This window comes from Coffea eugenioides, chromosome 2 (genome assembly GCF_003713205.1).
Source record: "Coffea eugenioides isolate CCC68of chromosome 2, Ceug_1.0, whole genome shotgun sequence".
NCBI lineage: Eukaryota > Viridiplantae > Streptophyta > Magnoliopsida > Gentianales > Rubiaceae > Coffea > Coffea eugenioides.
Genome location: NC_040036.1, coordinates 38,131,178 through 38,145,733, shown reverse-complemented (window position 1 = coordinate 38,145,733; position 14,556 = coordinate 38,131,178). Strand labels below are relative to the sequence as shown.

Here is a 14,556-nt window from a genome sequence, read left to right as displayed (position 1 = left end):
TGAGTAATGTATATGTTAATTAGTATTGTCATCAGTAAAGTGTAAGTTAATTACAAAATAACAATTTTTAGAAAAAAAAAAAACAAATAGCTTAGTTGACCTGTATAGTGTTGACTGCAGGGCATGCACATAAAATTGAGCTCAATCCACAATTAAATTTTATATTTATAAATTTCTAAATATTCTATGGGTTATTTTTTGCAAGTATATAGGTCGTAATTGAATATAGGATATTAAGCGTCAAATTCACAGAAAAGAATTAAGGGTTGAATTCACATAGAAGAATAGACAATCACCGGTACTATTAAAATTTCTCTATTATTTAAACAATCAACAAATTGAAGAAAATAAAAGTATACTAAAATGTACAAGAAAATAGTAAATAAAAGCTTCTTAGATTACGATATTCCTAATTACTCATGTAAATGCAAATTTTTAAATCATTAGCACTGCTATCTTAGTTAATTATGTTGAAATTTCATTATGTTTTTGAGAGCCCTAGTGGTGAATCATCACTGTTTATTATCAATCTATATCTACTCTTATGGTTATTAAATTAGTTACAAATTTATTACTTCTATGAAATTACACGAAACAAATCACTAAAACCATAAAAGTGCACATTTACTCTCATGAGTTCACTTCTAAATTTAGCACTTCGTTGAACTAGTGTTAAATTTCAATTCTCATTGCAAATCTAACACCTTAAGGTTATCACAATTGATGGGCACTTAATCATGATTAGATAAGCAAAAATGCTAAATAACTTACTCAAAATAATAGCATCAAATAGCCAAGGAATCAAAACAATACAATCATAGGAAGTTCAACCAAAATCCAAGGCATAAACTTTAAAAATACATAATAAACATAAATCCAAAACTTGTATTTTAACTAAACTTAAGAATCCAATACAAAAGATAATGAGTTGGAGAAGAGAGAACCCTTGTCACATAAGTTTGATCCCTTCCTTCTTCATCTCTATTTTCATTCTAGTCTAGCCAATATACAAGAGTTGATGACACACTCTACTGCCTAAACGATACTATGATAACCTAAAATTATATATATATATATAAGAGTTACATTTTTGTAGTGTGCTCTTGCACTCTTCAAACTCTCCTCTAAATAAGAAGACACAAGCTTCTATTTATGGAGAAATATTCAAGCCTTTTTGTATCTTCTTTCAAGTGCAAACATTGGCTTCAAATGTCAATTTTTGTGCCTTCAAAGCTAAAGCACATCATTATTGAAAAATAAGGTAAAGAATTGTTGTTAGAATCTCCACTTTATAGCTACAAATCTTTCATAAAATGTTCCTCAAAGATGTGAAATAATAGAGTTGAAATCAAGTTACGCAAATTGTAGCCACAATGTTTGACCAAAATCCCTCCTGCAATTCATCCGGATTTTTGGTTGGATTCTTGGAGGGATTACTCCATTGTTTCACCAAAATTTTCTCCATTGAATTCCTCCAGCAATCCCTATAAGGATTCTCAGAGGGATTCGAATCGACTTTCCTTTTCAACAAATTTCATCATTTTCTTGCTTTTGTGACTTGAACCCCTCGCCATCCTTGTGAACTTTAGGATTTCAATCAATATAATACAAAACTATTTCTTATCCAAAATAAAGTTCATTTTCAACTCTTACAAAAATAACCAAAATTATACGAGTAAGAGGGACAAAAATTTTATTTAAACATTAAGTAGCATTTAGAACTAATTCTAATTAAATGGACCTTTTTTTCTTATAATACTACAAAAGGAATTAAAATTAACATAAAATATGATTCTAATATAACACAAAACAGTCACTTATCATGTAGCTTCCTTTTGAACATGAAATAAGTGATATGCTACCATGATATCTTCAAGTATAATAAAGACTGGTCATCATCGAATATCCCACAGTGATTGGGTCACAATGGGAACATGTACCAGTTCTATGTGCATACTTGAGAAATATTTTCTGGTTTTTTGAGAAGAACCATTTTTTTTCCGCAGCTGAGTTGAAATTATTTCATGTACTGATCAAATGGAATACCTAGCCATTTTTTTTTTGGTGGGGCGGCGGGGTGGCGCGGGGGTGGGGGGTTCAGGTAATCTTTTTACTCTTTTTTGGAGTTGGGCCTTTTGGCTAGATCTGTTAAAAGTAATCACTTATTGCGTCTGCAAATAGATTAAGCCCAAAAAATTTATCTCATATAAGGCCCATTTAGAGTTGTGGTGGTTATGGTAAAAAAAATATTTTTTAAGTGCTAATAGTATTTTTGAGGCTTTTGTGAATATCATTTCGTAAAATCAGAAGTGGAACTTTTGATATTAAAAATACTTATAGCAAAAACTAAAATTTAATGATTTTAGAATAGATTTTGTGTTGTAAAAAATAAAATATTAAATTTAATTATTTTATCCTATATTATGAACTAAACAAAGAGATAAATGCATTTAAAAATTTTTAAATTACACATTATCCAATATAATAAGTACTTATTAAATTATGTGCCCAAACAATATACTTAAAAGTATTTAAGCACTTAACAAGTGTTTTTAATACTTTTTAATAAACTACCACAGCTCCAAACGGGCCCTTAATTACATTACATTCAATTTTATAATCAATGAGTCCAACTTAAAATTCGCTGTTGAAATTGGAAAATACATAAGATCGAGAAGTTAGTGATGCTTTCTGGTGTTGTCCACCTTATCTGCTCTTTAGTGTTGGGATCGTTTCTCCTTTCCATAAATTAGTTTTGAGGAAGGTTCTGTGTAGATCGACCTATTGAAAGCAAACAGAAAAGGAACATAAAATGGGATCAAAGAAACTAGGGAATTTAGCACAACTAGATAGAAATAGGTCCAAAGTGCATCCAACGATTAATCGACATCCAACACATAAAGTTACAACACATTCAAACCTGAAATGAACGTACTCTTAAGTACATTCACTTTCTAAATGCTTGCCTCAAATTCTCTCATAATATTCAAGATTTGTATTTGTCTTGCTTTGTCATTGTCTTGGAAAGTTTCCTCAAGAGCTTCTCAAGCTTCTTTTGCCGTTTTACAAGCCATGATTTTTGTGAATATTGCATCTAAAATTGCGAGTGGATATATATAATGGCTTTTAATCTTTTTTTGACTGTATCTCTATGAGATCTTATCTTTACAATCGTTGGATATTTACCAATATTGGAACAAGGTGTGTCGCCTCCATCTATACTCTATATAAAAGTATCATGAGTCTTGATATTTCGGAGTACAAGTGTAAGCACGGTTGTGATCTTAATTTTTTATATTTCAATTATGCCTTTCTTAATTTGTGGTTAAAGTTTCATATAATCTTAATTGTGGATGGTTTAGAAGAAAATAATGTTTGATTCTTAAGGTTATTATATTGCATTAGACCATATTGATTTAGATAGAAACATCTCCTTAAGGTTATAAATAGTGAAATGATTTGAGAAATATAATCATTTGAGAAGCATTTCTCAAATGAATTATATAAGTTGTACATATCCAATTCAGAAGGAGAAGAATTTTTCATATGGCATCCAATGGAATTTCAATATACAAAAATTTATGACACCTTTATAACTAAAATAGCAATATTACATTGGAAAAAAGAAAATCTGAAAAACCACCATACAAAACCATTATTATCATTAATTGCAATTCCTCAAAATAAGAAAAATTGAAAGCCTTTCATAAAATGACATAAGTTGAATAACAAATGAATTAAAATGCTAGAAATACAATTCAAATATTACCAAAGGCAACATCCAAATCGCTTATATCTAGGGAAAGACAAACATTGTTATTGGCAACAATATAGTAATGCCTCATTTGTATTGGTTTGATCCAACAAAATCTATCCATCAAACCATGTCGAAACCATTTCCAGTGATAAAATAAGAATTACAGTAAGAGTAAACTTAAAATGAAGAATGATATCCAAATTACTTTCAATGATGCCCAAAATACCCTTATGATATCCAAATTTTTCTAATGATTACATATATTTATTGTATTGCAATATTAGTGAATAATGATAGTGGTTATGAAATGAAAAGCTTTAAAATTAAGTAAATTTTATTTATTGTGACAATTTAATTAGACAGATTTAGTGCATTCCAATAATTGACAATAATGGTAGCCATTATGGATTAAAAACTGGCAATTGAAAAGATAAGACACTGCAATATACTAAAAATTGATATTAAAATTGTTAATTAACCACAATTCTCATTCCAATTCCATGATCATCAACAACACTAATATTGAAAACAAAAATATCGTGCTCATATGAAAAAGGTAGACTTTCTTTGCATTAGATTGTGCTAAAAAATATGATTAAAAGAAAAGAAAAATGGAAAACACCCAACTATCTCTATATATGAAATTTCAAGTATTAGAATGCACAAGCCAAAAAAAAACTCTACGTGGTGGATCATTTATACTCCATCATTGACAAAAATAGCAATAAAAAGAATACAGAGAATTCAAAATACATGTATGTTTATTTTTCTAGCTTAATTATATCCTTTGTTTATAAAAATAATTGTAACAATTATGGTTTATGTAATAAAATCATGAATATACTATAATTTTGGTAAAACATGATATTATCAATATTTGATATGTAAGAGTTCAAGCTATAAATAAAAAAATGTTTGGTTCATGATTCCAAATTTAATCCTAAGAGACAAATTAACTACATTGGAATGCTTTTTGCCTCTTTCCATTTAATAAAATTTTTAAAAGTAACTGACTAAGGAAAATAAATAACATAAAAATACTATATTATGGTGTTGATGATCAAAATTTCACAAAAAATTTTTAGTATCTAAAAACTAATACATTCTAGAATATTATAATCACGTGCAAAGCACGTGAACTATTCCTAGTATCCTAAAGATCACTAGCCACCAAATAGAATCTCATATTGACAATACAAATTTGGTAGTTGCCACTTGTAAAATTTGGAGGGTGGGACAAAAAATTATTTTTGAGCATTTTGGATATGAAGGTTCAAGTGTTTAGATTTAAACTGAGAAGAGATCCTTATCAGATTCACTCACTCTCAGAAAAGACACAGGGCTTTAAGACTTAGCTCTTTGAATACCACTTTGTTAGAAAAAAGAGTATAGACAAGTATATTAAAACTTGTATTAAGGGCTGGAAAATGAGTTTGCATTTGTCATTAAACAAGTCTCTATTTATTGAGAGTGCACGAAACATTTCTGCATAAATTTTTCCTAACAAATCTCAAAATACTACACAAATTTCTCGTGACAAATCTCAATATGATATTTATAACTCAAATAAGCTTGAATTTGTCAAAGACAACAAATGTGGAACTGCTTTAACAACTAGATTTATTCAAGAACTACTTTCATTTATTCTAGTGCTAAAAAATCTGCAGCCAAGTTGTGTATCTCTACAATGTTCATGAACCATGACTTAAATATTCATGTCACATGAGTAGGAACATATTATAGCATATTGTAATGAAATGGAACTTAATCCTTCAGCCAAAACCAAAAGTACTCTTCTTCAAAGAGGTTTAAATTCATGATGATCCCTTCTGAGTTGGCAAAAAGAATTGTGAGATATAAGATGAAACTATCCCTTTTATGTGCTGCATTTATAGTCCCTTTTTCTTTTTCCAAGTACCTTGGAATTGAATTCAATTTTTAAATGATGGTTGATTTATTCTCTTGAAAGAACAGAAGCAGGATCTTGGTTAGACGCGCATACAACCCGTAGTTAGGCTATTCTCCACTGTATTATTCTAACAATTACTGAATGGTTTGGTTAAAAGCAACTTTTTTTCATACCTAAATCTGTTTCTTCTTTTTGTGAACTTTGCTTTCTTCTAGATGAATCAAGGAACAACTTCTTATTATATGTGTGTGTGTGTGTTTGTCAAAGGGCGGTGCAGATCATCAGGAATAAGAAACTAAGGTTGCATAGGGGAAGTTCCAAGTGTAGAAGGAACTGGTCTTCTTATGCTGCAACAGGAAGCAGTAAAAAGCAAAAATTATTACCAATGGTTTTGCTTTTATCTATAATACCAGCTTCTCTGAACATTGTCCTAGTTTATCTAAACAACTGCAATCTAGTAAAGATCACGGGACTAGCTCTTAGGCTAGAATATCTATTTTAAACTGAAAACAAAGAAGCTTCCACTTTAGGCTCCTTGCAATTTTAGCCTTGTTACTGCCACAAAAGAAGTCTTTCTTCCACATGAATAGCTATTTCTTTGCACAGAGAAACGAATTTTAGACAGGAGACTTGTATTTCTTTAGGCAAAAGTTTTTATGAGTGGAAATCAAGTTGGCTTACCAAATGCTATAAAGCGAGAATGGAGCCAGAGACAGCCTCGATTGGCCAGTTTGAAAGAGGGATATTTTTTTCCCATAAAAGATTGAATCTTGAAGCCCTGGGGCACAAGGCATACTGTGTAACATTTATGTAATGAGTTGGGTTCAGCAGCAACCCTTTTTTTCTGCATATGTTTGTCAATAGCTATTGTTTTGATATAATTGATCTAAGTTAATATGTATAGTACAAGTTTAAGGATGGCCTCTCATGCAGACATCATTAGGTGAAACCACTGAATAGAAACATAAATTATTTGTAGGACATATTATTCAAGAGTTAAAGAACATCAAATTCTAGTTGCTTAATAATGGTGCATCATGCTGTCCATTTGTTAATTCCCATATGTGCTGTAACTCCCCATTACAAATAACACTATGTATCTCTTTCCAGCAGCAAGGAAAACCTTGCACTAGTTTGTTAATATTGCCCAAAGTGAAATAGAGACTTGATGATAATGTTATCATTTTAGATCAGTAATTTTTAACATTAAGTTATGTACTTTTTTTTAATTGGTTGCCTTCAAAGTAAATTTTCTACAGAAAGATGGAACACCTTTGGTCAATTTATGGGCTGCCTCATTTGTCAAACAACCAGAAAAGAATATTGAAATTTCCAAATCAATAAAAGTCCTAATCACGACCAAGGCTATGATTTGTCAAAATTACAACTTGAACATAGGAATAAATGTTAATGCATCAGTGATTAGACCATATGATACCTAGTGAAATTTTAACATACTTTATTCATATGTTCTTATCAGTTAGACTGGTAAACTCGATTTCTAATTCCTAATGGTCCCGCAAAGTTTGTGAGAGAATTTTGACAATATTGAATATCCTGAATGGCGGCATCCTTTCTTATGTTTCCATACTGTGGATTCTCCCTCTCCCTCCCTCCAAAAGCTTCGGGTCAAAGGCAAAGAGTGGTTGATTTCTTTTTAACTTGAAAACTGACACAAAGGCAGAATTAAAAAAAAAAAAATGTCACGAAGGAACACACACACACACACACACACATACACTTAAATTCACACATATTTGGTACCTGTTAGACATGGTTTTCAATACAAGCATTCCATCCTTTGAGATGAATTCAGGAACTATACCTCCACTTTAAGAAGGTCTTCTGGTCCACTCTCGTGCTAGAAAAGAATGGATTGGGAGGCTTATCCCTTTTGTTTCTGTTGGGGGGAGGGGGGCTGGTAGAGTTTGTAAGTTGGATGTAATTGTCCAAAAAAATTTCTTCTGGTATGAAGAAACAAAATCTTCTCTTTTCCCATAACATTTATAAAAAATTAGAAGGACCTCAAGCTCAAAGTTTTACTTAAACTTGCTATATAACTGCATTAAGAACAAGAAGGGCCAAGGTTCATATCAGCTCCAACGTTATTTTCCTGAACTATAATCAAATCTAGACAAAGTAGTGAACTAGTGATTACATTATGTTGCCAACAGTAGTGAAACTCAGAAGGTCTATTTTCAGAAATGGCGGTAGTGACTGCGTTATATTGCCAAAACTATGCTGAATGTGGCCTAATGTACTTGATGTAAGACACCCCTGACATTGTTATGGATATGCAGAAGAAGATGAGTCGTTTTCTTCCAACTGATTTTGCATATGGCTTTGTCTTAAAGTTGACTGCTTTCAACTTAGCCAGGTCTGTTGCAGTTTGCATTGTTTGACCAGTATCATGGCAGCTATGCTATTTGTGAACATAAAAAATTCTTATGAATCCAATGAAAGTGGAATAGAATTTTTCATGATTCTTTACTTAATCGCTTTTATATATGGGGATTGGCTTTAGGTCAGTTTGCCACTTGTTAATTTGAATAGCAGTGTGTTAACTTATGCAATTGGAATGATCTTCGGGGAAACAGACATTTTAGTGAAAAAAAAAAAAGAGGAAAACCTTAGAAACCAACGTAGCAATATGTCCACTGAATAGAGTTACAATAATCATCCCCTTGTTTTATTCTTTGGAAATGAAAGTGCTTAGACATTTTGAGGGTATTAAAATGAGCTGATCATAAATTTTGTCATCCTACACTATATACTTCTCTTCTGTAGCAGTGAAATGCTAATCAAGAGTATCCTCAGTTTTATCTTATATGGGCTATAAAGAATATTTTAATTTCATGCATAAGCTGCAGGGTGCGTTGTGTCAGAGTTAGGGCTGCAAACGAATCGAGTCGAGTCGAGTTTTGGTCTAATGGAGCCGAGCCTTGACTTAGTTTTATTGAACTCGAATTCGAGCTCGAGTTTGACGAGCTGACAATTTAAAACTTAAACTCGAGTTCGAAAAAATAAAAATAATTATTTTATTTTAAAAAAATAAATAAAATAATATTTTTTTCTTAATAAATAATAAATATTAAGGCTATATATGTAATTTTACTATTAAAATAATATATATATATATACCCTCGCGAGCTAACGAGCTTAATAACTCGAGCTCGGCTCGCTAGCGGTTCGATTCATTTGCAGCTTTGGTCAAAGCCAGTTTTAACCTTTTAGGTCCTTGACACTAGAGTGGTCTTCTAATTTTATTTTTTCCAAATTTTGTATAGCAATTGAAGTCCATTTTTTATGATCCTTCGGATTTTATGATGAATGGTCTAAACTATACGGGATACAGGAAAAGCAAGAAGCGTACATTTTGACTACCTTCTCCTACAAAAGCCTTTAAGTTCAGCAGTTCTATAACAGAGCGGTAAATTAGAATTAAAAAAAAAAAAAATCAAACAAGGACAGTTTATAATTCTGGAAACTTCTTGGACCACATTAAAGTCAACAAGAACCAAATCTGAGTACCCCTATTGTAGTCAATAATTGATCTATTTTTTTAGACATGATGTTGGCATAAAGCATGGTTTAATGATCAACATGAAGTGAGTTTAATGTTTAAGATCATTAGCCTATAATCCTTCTCTGTTGTCCATGAATGCATATCGTGCATTAGTCTCTTTTTTCCATGTGCAAGATCAGTTTCCAGCCGACAGACAGCAACAAACTCAATTTGGATAAAATAGTATAGTGTAAACCTTCATTCTTTTTGGCAAGCATTAATAATTGCAGCCACTAAGTACATGAAATTCTATCTTACGTTTTGATATAGGGCCTAAAAGTACATATGCCATACTTACCAAGGATGGTCAAGTAAGCTACTTTTGGAACTTCTATCATTTCATTTCCTTGCTTATATGCTTCAGTGGTCCTCACTTAAAAATGATGCTGGAAATGCTAAATGGTTATCTTCTTCCCATATTTCAAGATCATGAGGTGATTGAACCATCAGAGACTGGACGAAGATTTCTGTATGGGCAGAGATTGATGCAGTTGTTAATTGCTTCAGAGTGAAAACTTGCAAAAAACTTGCAAAATATTTCAGAAAGGCTTACAGCACCTTTTGGTAACAGAACTTTGTACAAACGAGAGTATGAATTCAAAAGAACCATTATATAGATAGAAAAAAACATATTCGCATTCCTTCTAAAACAGAAAAGAACTCGATCAAGCTGCAAAATTCGTTCCTTCTTTACCACAGATACTGTGAACCTGCATCAGAAACAGAAAAATCTTATTTCGTTGGACTTTTGTGAAAACTGTATAAAACTAGATCAACAAGCGCAAAATTATGGAATTTTATTGAATCTTGCTATATTAAACAATAGGGAAAATGACCTATTTCATCCCTCACATTTCGCAAAAATATTCTTTTCGTCCCTCACTTTTAAAATGAAACAAATTCATCCCTGACATTTAAAAATTAAATCTATTACATCCTTGAACCTAATTTTCAATATGAATCAAACCATTCAATAACCCAGTAATAAATTTTGAAAATAGAATTGATAGATCATTCGGTCAACTTCATCATATTCACATGACATTTATTAAACCAAAAAAATAAAAATTATAACATAAAAGGCCATTTTTTGTCTTGAAATAGTAGAGTTTTTTTTTGATAAATCTTTTCATGCACCGTTAGTATATCCGCTTGCGAATCTACATGTGTATCATAAATATAAAATTTGGTGTTTAAATTAAAATTAAAATGATATGGCAGTACATAAAACTGTCAGTGTATACAATGATAATGTAGAAAAGATTAATCTTTCTTTTTAATGTTATAATTTTTTCTTTTTTCTTTTTAGGTTCATTAAATTTCACATAAATATCAAGTTGAGTTAACCAAGTGATCTACCAATTACACCCCCAAAATTTGTAATCAGGTTGATTGGTAGTTTGATTCAAATTGAAATTTGGGTTCAAGGATGTAATAATTTCAGTTTTTAAATGTCAAGGATGAAATTGCTTCATTTTAAAAGTGAGGGACGAAAAGAAAATTTTTGTGAAATGTAAAGGATGAAACCGATCATTTTCCCTAAACAATAATGTTCTTAAAGCATTTTTCCTCGCAAGTCAAACAGATGGAGCTATTTGTTGTTTATTTGTGTCTTTTCCCTTTTCTCCTGACATGTTTAGGCAGATATTGGCTGAATCTATTGTTTGTTTCCACTCTTGTCATTGTAATATTTAACCTCATCAAGCGCACACTTAGGATGACTTAAGATGTATTATTACACACTAAAGAGGACTGTCACAAATTATTTAATGAAAGCAATGTTTCCCTTCCCAACCTAAAGTGCTTTTCCATGGTAGTTTTGAATTCATAGTGGTACCCTCAAAGTTGTTAAAAAGTATTGAGAGAAATGTTGAATGAAATTGCCATTTCTTTTTTCCAAGTTCCTTGGCATTGAATTCAATTTGGAATGGTGGTTGGCGTTTTTCAGACAGAAAACTTGCTCACACTGGTGCAAACAAGCAAACAATCTCTAGTTAGGCTAATCTCCAGAAATGCAGTATGAATTGGTCAAAGACTACACCCTTTTCATACTTATACATGTTTCTTTTCTCATAAGTTATTCTTTCTTCTAGATGAATCAAAGAACAGTACCCTTTTTCCAAAGGACGGTGGTAAGATTTTCTCATTAGAAAAAGAAACTTCGGTGGCAGAGCAGATGGTCCAGGGAAGGAGGCAGCTGGTTTTCTAATGCTCCAACAGGAAGCAATATCATGGAAATTTTGGTTTGATTAGCGGTTTGATGTTCTTCTTAAGCAAGCAGCTTCTGGAACATTATCCAAGTAAAACTGGAATAGCTTTAATGTTAGGCTAAATTGCAGGAAGAGATAGCAGCCTCATGCCTGACTAACATGTTACCTTCTGAGCTTTCCACTGCAAGAAGTTCTTCTATAACCCGAATTTGAAGAATAACTTACTTAATGAGAAGCATCCAATTTTGACAAGCAAAAACTTCAGGCAACTGCTAGATTGGTTGTCAAACAGTGAAAGTCGAAATAGCCAAGAAACTGAAAGCACAAATTGCTTCATCTGCTTCTACTACTCATTTTCTTTGCAAAATGGTATGCAGATATTTTGTGAAAAATCTTTAATTCAGACGTGGAAACCAAGTTGGCTTTTTAAGAAGTGCAAATCTAGATTGAAGCCACAGGCATACTCCATTGGCTAAGTTAAAAAGAAAACTTTATCATAGATATACAATATCTTGAACCACTAGGGCTCAAGCATTTGTATTGATCAGTAACCCCATTTTCTTCATATCTTTTGTCCATAACTGCTATCTTCTATACTTCAGCTAATTTGGCTTTTATATTATAAGTCTAAAGATGGACCCTTGTTAAGAACAATAACTAGAAATAAAGGAGATAAACTCTGTTTTAGATCAATAATCAAGAATTAAGAATATCTAACTCGAAATGCCTAACGATGGTGGGGCGCCACTTGCTTTGCACTAGCTCATTTCCTTCTTTTCTTGAGTTCGTCCAAGAACTGGACAAGTTTATCTTTAACTTTTGCCCCAAAAAGGCATAGAGATGTCATTTGCAACATAGTGGAATTGTCACAATAATGTACAGCATATTAGCTGTGATTTTCAAGAAATCCGTACAGTACTTCGTCAAGATTGTTCCACAGCTTTATGCAGAAGCTCATAAAATCCTACCAGTCTTGACTTATCAATTGAGTTTTTTTTTTTTTTAAACGAGTGTATGTAAAGTAGATCCACTATAGAAAGAAAAAGCAAGTACAGATGATTTTTTAGATGAGTTTAGTTTGCAGAATTTCCAGAAAATACTACTAAATCAAGAAATTTCAAATCACTTGGAGACCTACTAGTTACAACCAGATTACACTTTTAACCTGTATGACAAGAATCTCAAGAAAACCACAATCTACCCTCACATATCTCCTGTGTCCTATGTTTTAGTACAGAAAACCATTGAGCACTAAACAAAGTAATCCGCAAAACCAGAATTCCAAAATGTCGAAAACAAACTTCAGAAGTATAGAGGCTTCTATTTTTCCTCTCTTCTATGCACACCCGAAAAAAACTTTAACTATACATGATATAAATATTGACGAAACAGAAAACAAAACTGAACACTGAAACAAAAAGAGTTCAGTGCCTCTTCAATACTGAGACCTCAGATACTTTTTAAAACGAGAATGGAGAGATGTTTCCTGCTCTTTGAATAGGAGATGTGTCCTCTGTTCCACCAGAGGACTTGGGAATCCACCAAACTCTGAGACTTTTGTCAAGGCTTCCGCTATAGAGCATGAATCCACCTCCCACACATCTTGGTGATGCCTGCAAACACTTGACTGGACCTTCATGGCCTTTAATGACCCCAAATCTGAATAATCCTCCATTAATCTCTCTTTTCCAAATGCTAATACTTCTATCTGCTGATCCACAACACAGAAATTCTCCCATTAAACACATACACAAAACAGCCATCTCATGTGCTTTCACCTCACAAATGACCCTCCAACTATCAAAAAGTTTGTTTCCCAACCACCCTAATACATATCCATCCGAGCCACCTCCATAAACCAAGCTTCCATCTTCAGATACAGCCACAGAATTCACTGAAACATCTTTATGGCCCTCCAAAATCCCTTTAAGTGAATGTGTGCTCTTTCCTTCCTTTTCCCAAGCCTTGATTTTCCCATCTGCAGATGCTGAATATATGATTCTCTTGCTCGAAACCAATCCGTTTATCGCATCGTCATGAGCTTTAATTGATTCCAAACACTTGAAATCTGATATCCTCCAAACTTTAAGAGTCTTATCCCATGAACCAGAATATATTAGCCCATTATGCACTGCCAAGCAAGAAATACTATCGGCATGCTCAATCCATAATCGCTTGTGATGCCGCCTAATTTGAACATAATTACTCTGCTTCATGAACTTCCCCAAGTAGTCCTTAGTAGTAGGAAGAGTATCAACAAGCCTAAATATATTCTCAGAGCTTCTTGAAACTTTCCAAACTCTAATTCTACTATCTTGATGCGCAGTAAAGACCTTGTTCCCAATACTAGCAAGGGCCTTAACTGACCCATCGCCTTGTCCAAACTTCGTAAATTGCCTTAAATCAGGCTGTTGCCAGACTATAATATCCTTGCCTTGTGAACCACTGAGGATGAATTCTCCACACAAGGCTAAGCAAGAGACTGATCCAATGTGGCCTGAAAGAACAGCCAATGATTTATACGAATAAAAACCAGCGGTGGGATTGCTAGGAATCTTGAACTTAAGATTTTGAAACTCAAACCTGTCTGATGTCGCGGGGCTTTCATCAGTTTCACTACTGGTGCAACTGCTGCTTGTGGCAGCATATAACAATGGGGTTGATGGTTTTGTCTGCAATATAGAAGGATCCATGGAATTAAACAGCGCTTTCATGCTAAATCGAATAAAGGGTTGTGTCTAAAATCTTGAAAAAAGAGACGAAAAGACAGGCAGACAAAGAAGGCTGTATCAGAAGAATTGGGTGAACAGAGAGAGAGAGAGAGAGAGAGAAAGCAATGCATATAAAGAGAGACGTTGGAGCAAGGTTTTGCTTTAAAAAATTGAAAAGTTTTGGTGGTATAACAAACCCGAACCTATCACATTTAGGTATTTCCAAATTCAACTTGAAGTTTTTAACAAGAGTCAAGATTTGGTAATTTATCCGTTATGCAATATTATTTTAATTGATTAATATTTTATAATATACTACTTTTCTCAGACATATTTTTGTGTGTTAAAATATTGTTTTACAAATATATTTGAGTGTTAATCTGGTCAATTTTAGGATACCATAG

General features: G+C 32.6%; 1 protein-coding gene across 2 annotated transcripts; it reads right to left on the bottom strand.

Moving 5' to 3' along the window:
- Positions 1-12,794: 12,794 nt before the first annotated feature.
- LOC113763037 (protein JINGUBANG) lies at positions 12,795-14,237 on the bottom strand. Of its 2 annotated transcripts, XM_027306722.1 has the most exons (2): positions 14,025-14,237; positions 12,795-13,938 (listed from the first exon to the last, which is right to left on the bottom strand). In XM_027306722.1, the coding sequence occupies exons 1-2, from the start codon at positions 14,086-14,088 to the stop codon at positions 12,902-12,904; spliced, it is 1,101 nt and encodes a 366-aa protein (XP_027162523.1). In that variant the 5' UTR covers positions 14,089-14,237; the 3' UTR covers positions 12,795-12,901. The 2 variants fall into 2 exon arrangements, with proteins under 2 accessions (XP_027162523.1, XP_027162522.1); XM_027306721.1 differs by having other exon boundaries at positions 12,795-14,237.
- Between the last annotated feature and the right edge of the window lie 319 nt (positions 14,238-14,556).

Bases quoted from the DNA above. Each gene is read 5' to 3' on its own strand.
- LOC113763037 (XM_027306721.1), bottom strand. From the start codon at position 14,155: ATGAAAGCGCTGTTTAATTCCATGGATCCTTCTATATTGCAGACAAAA.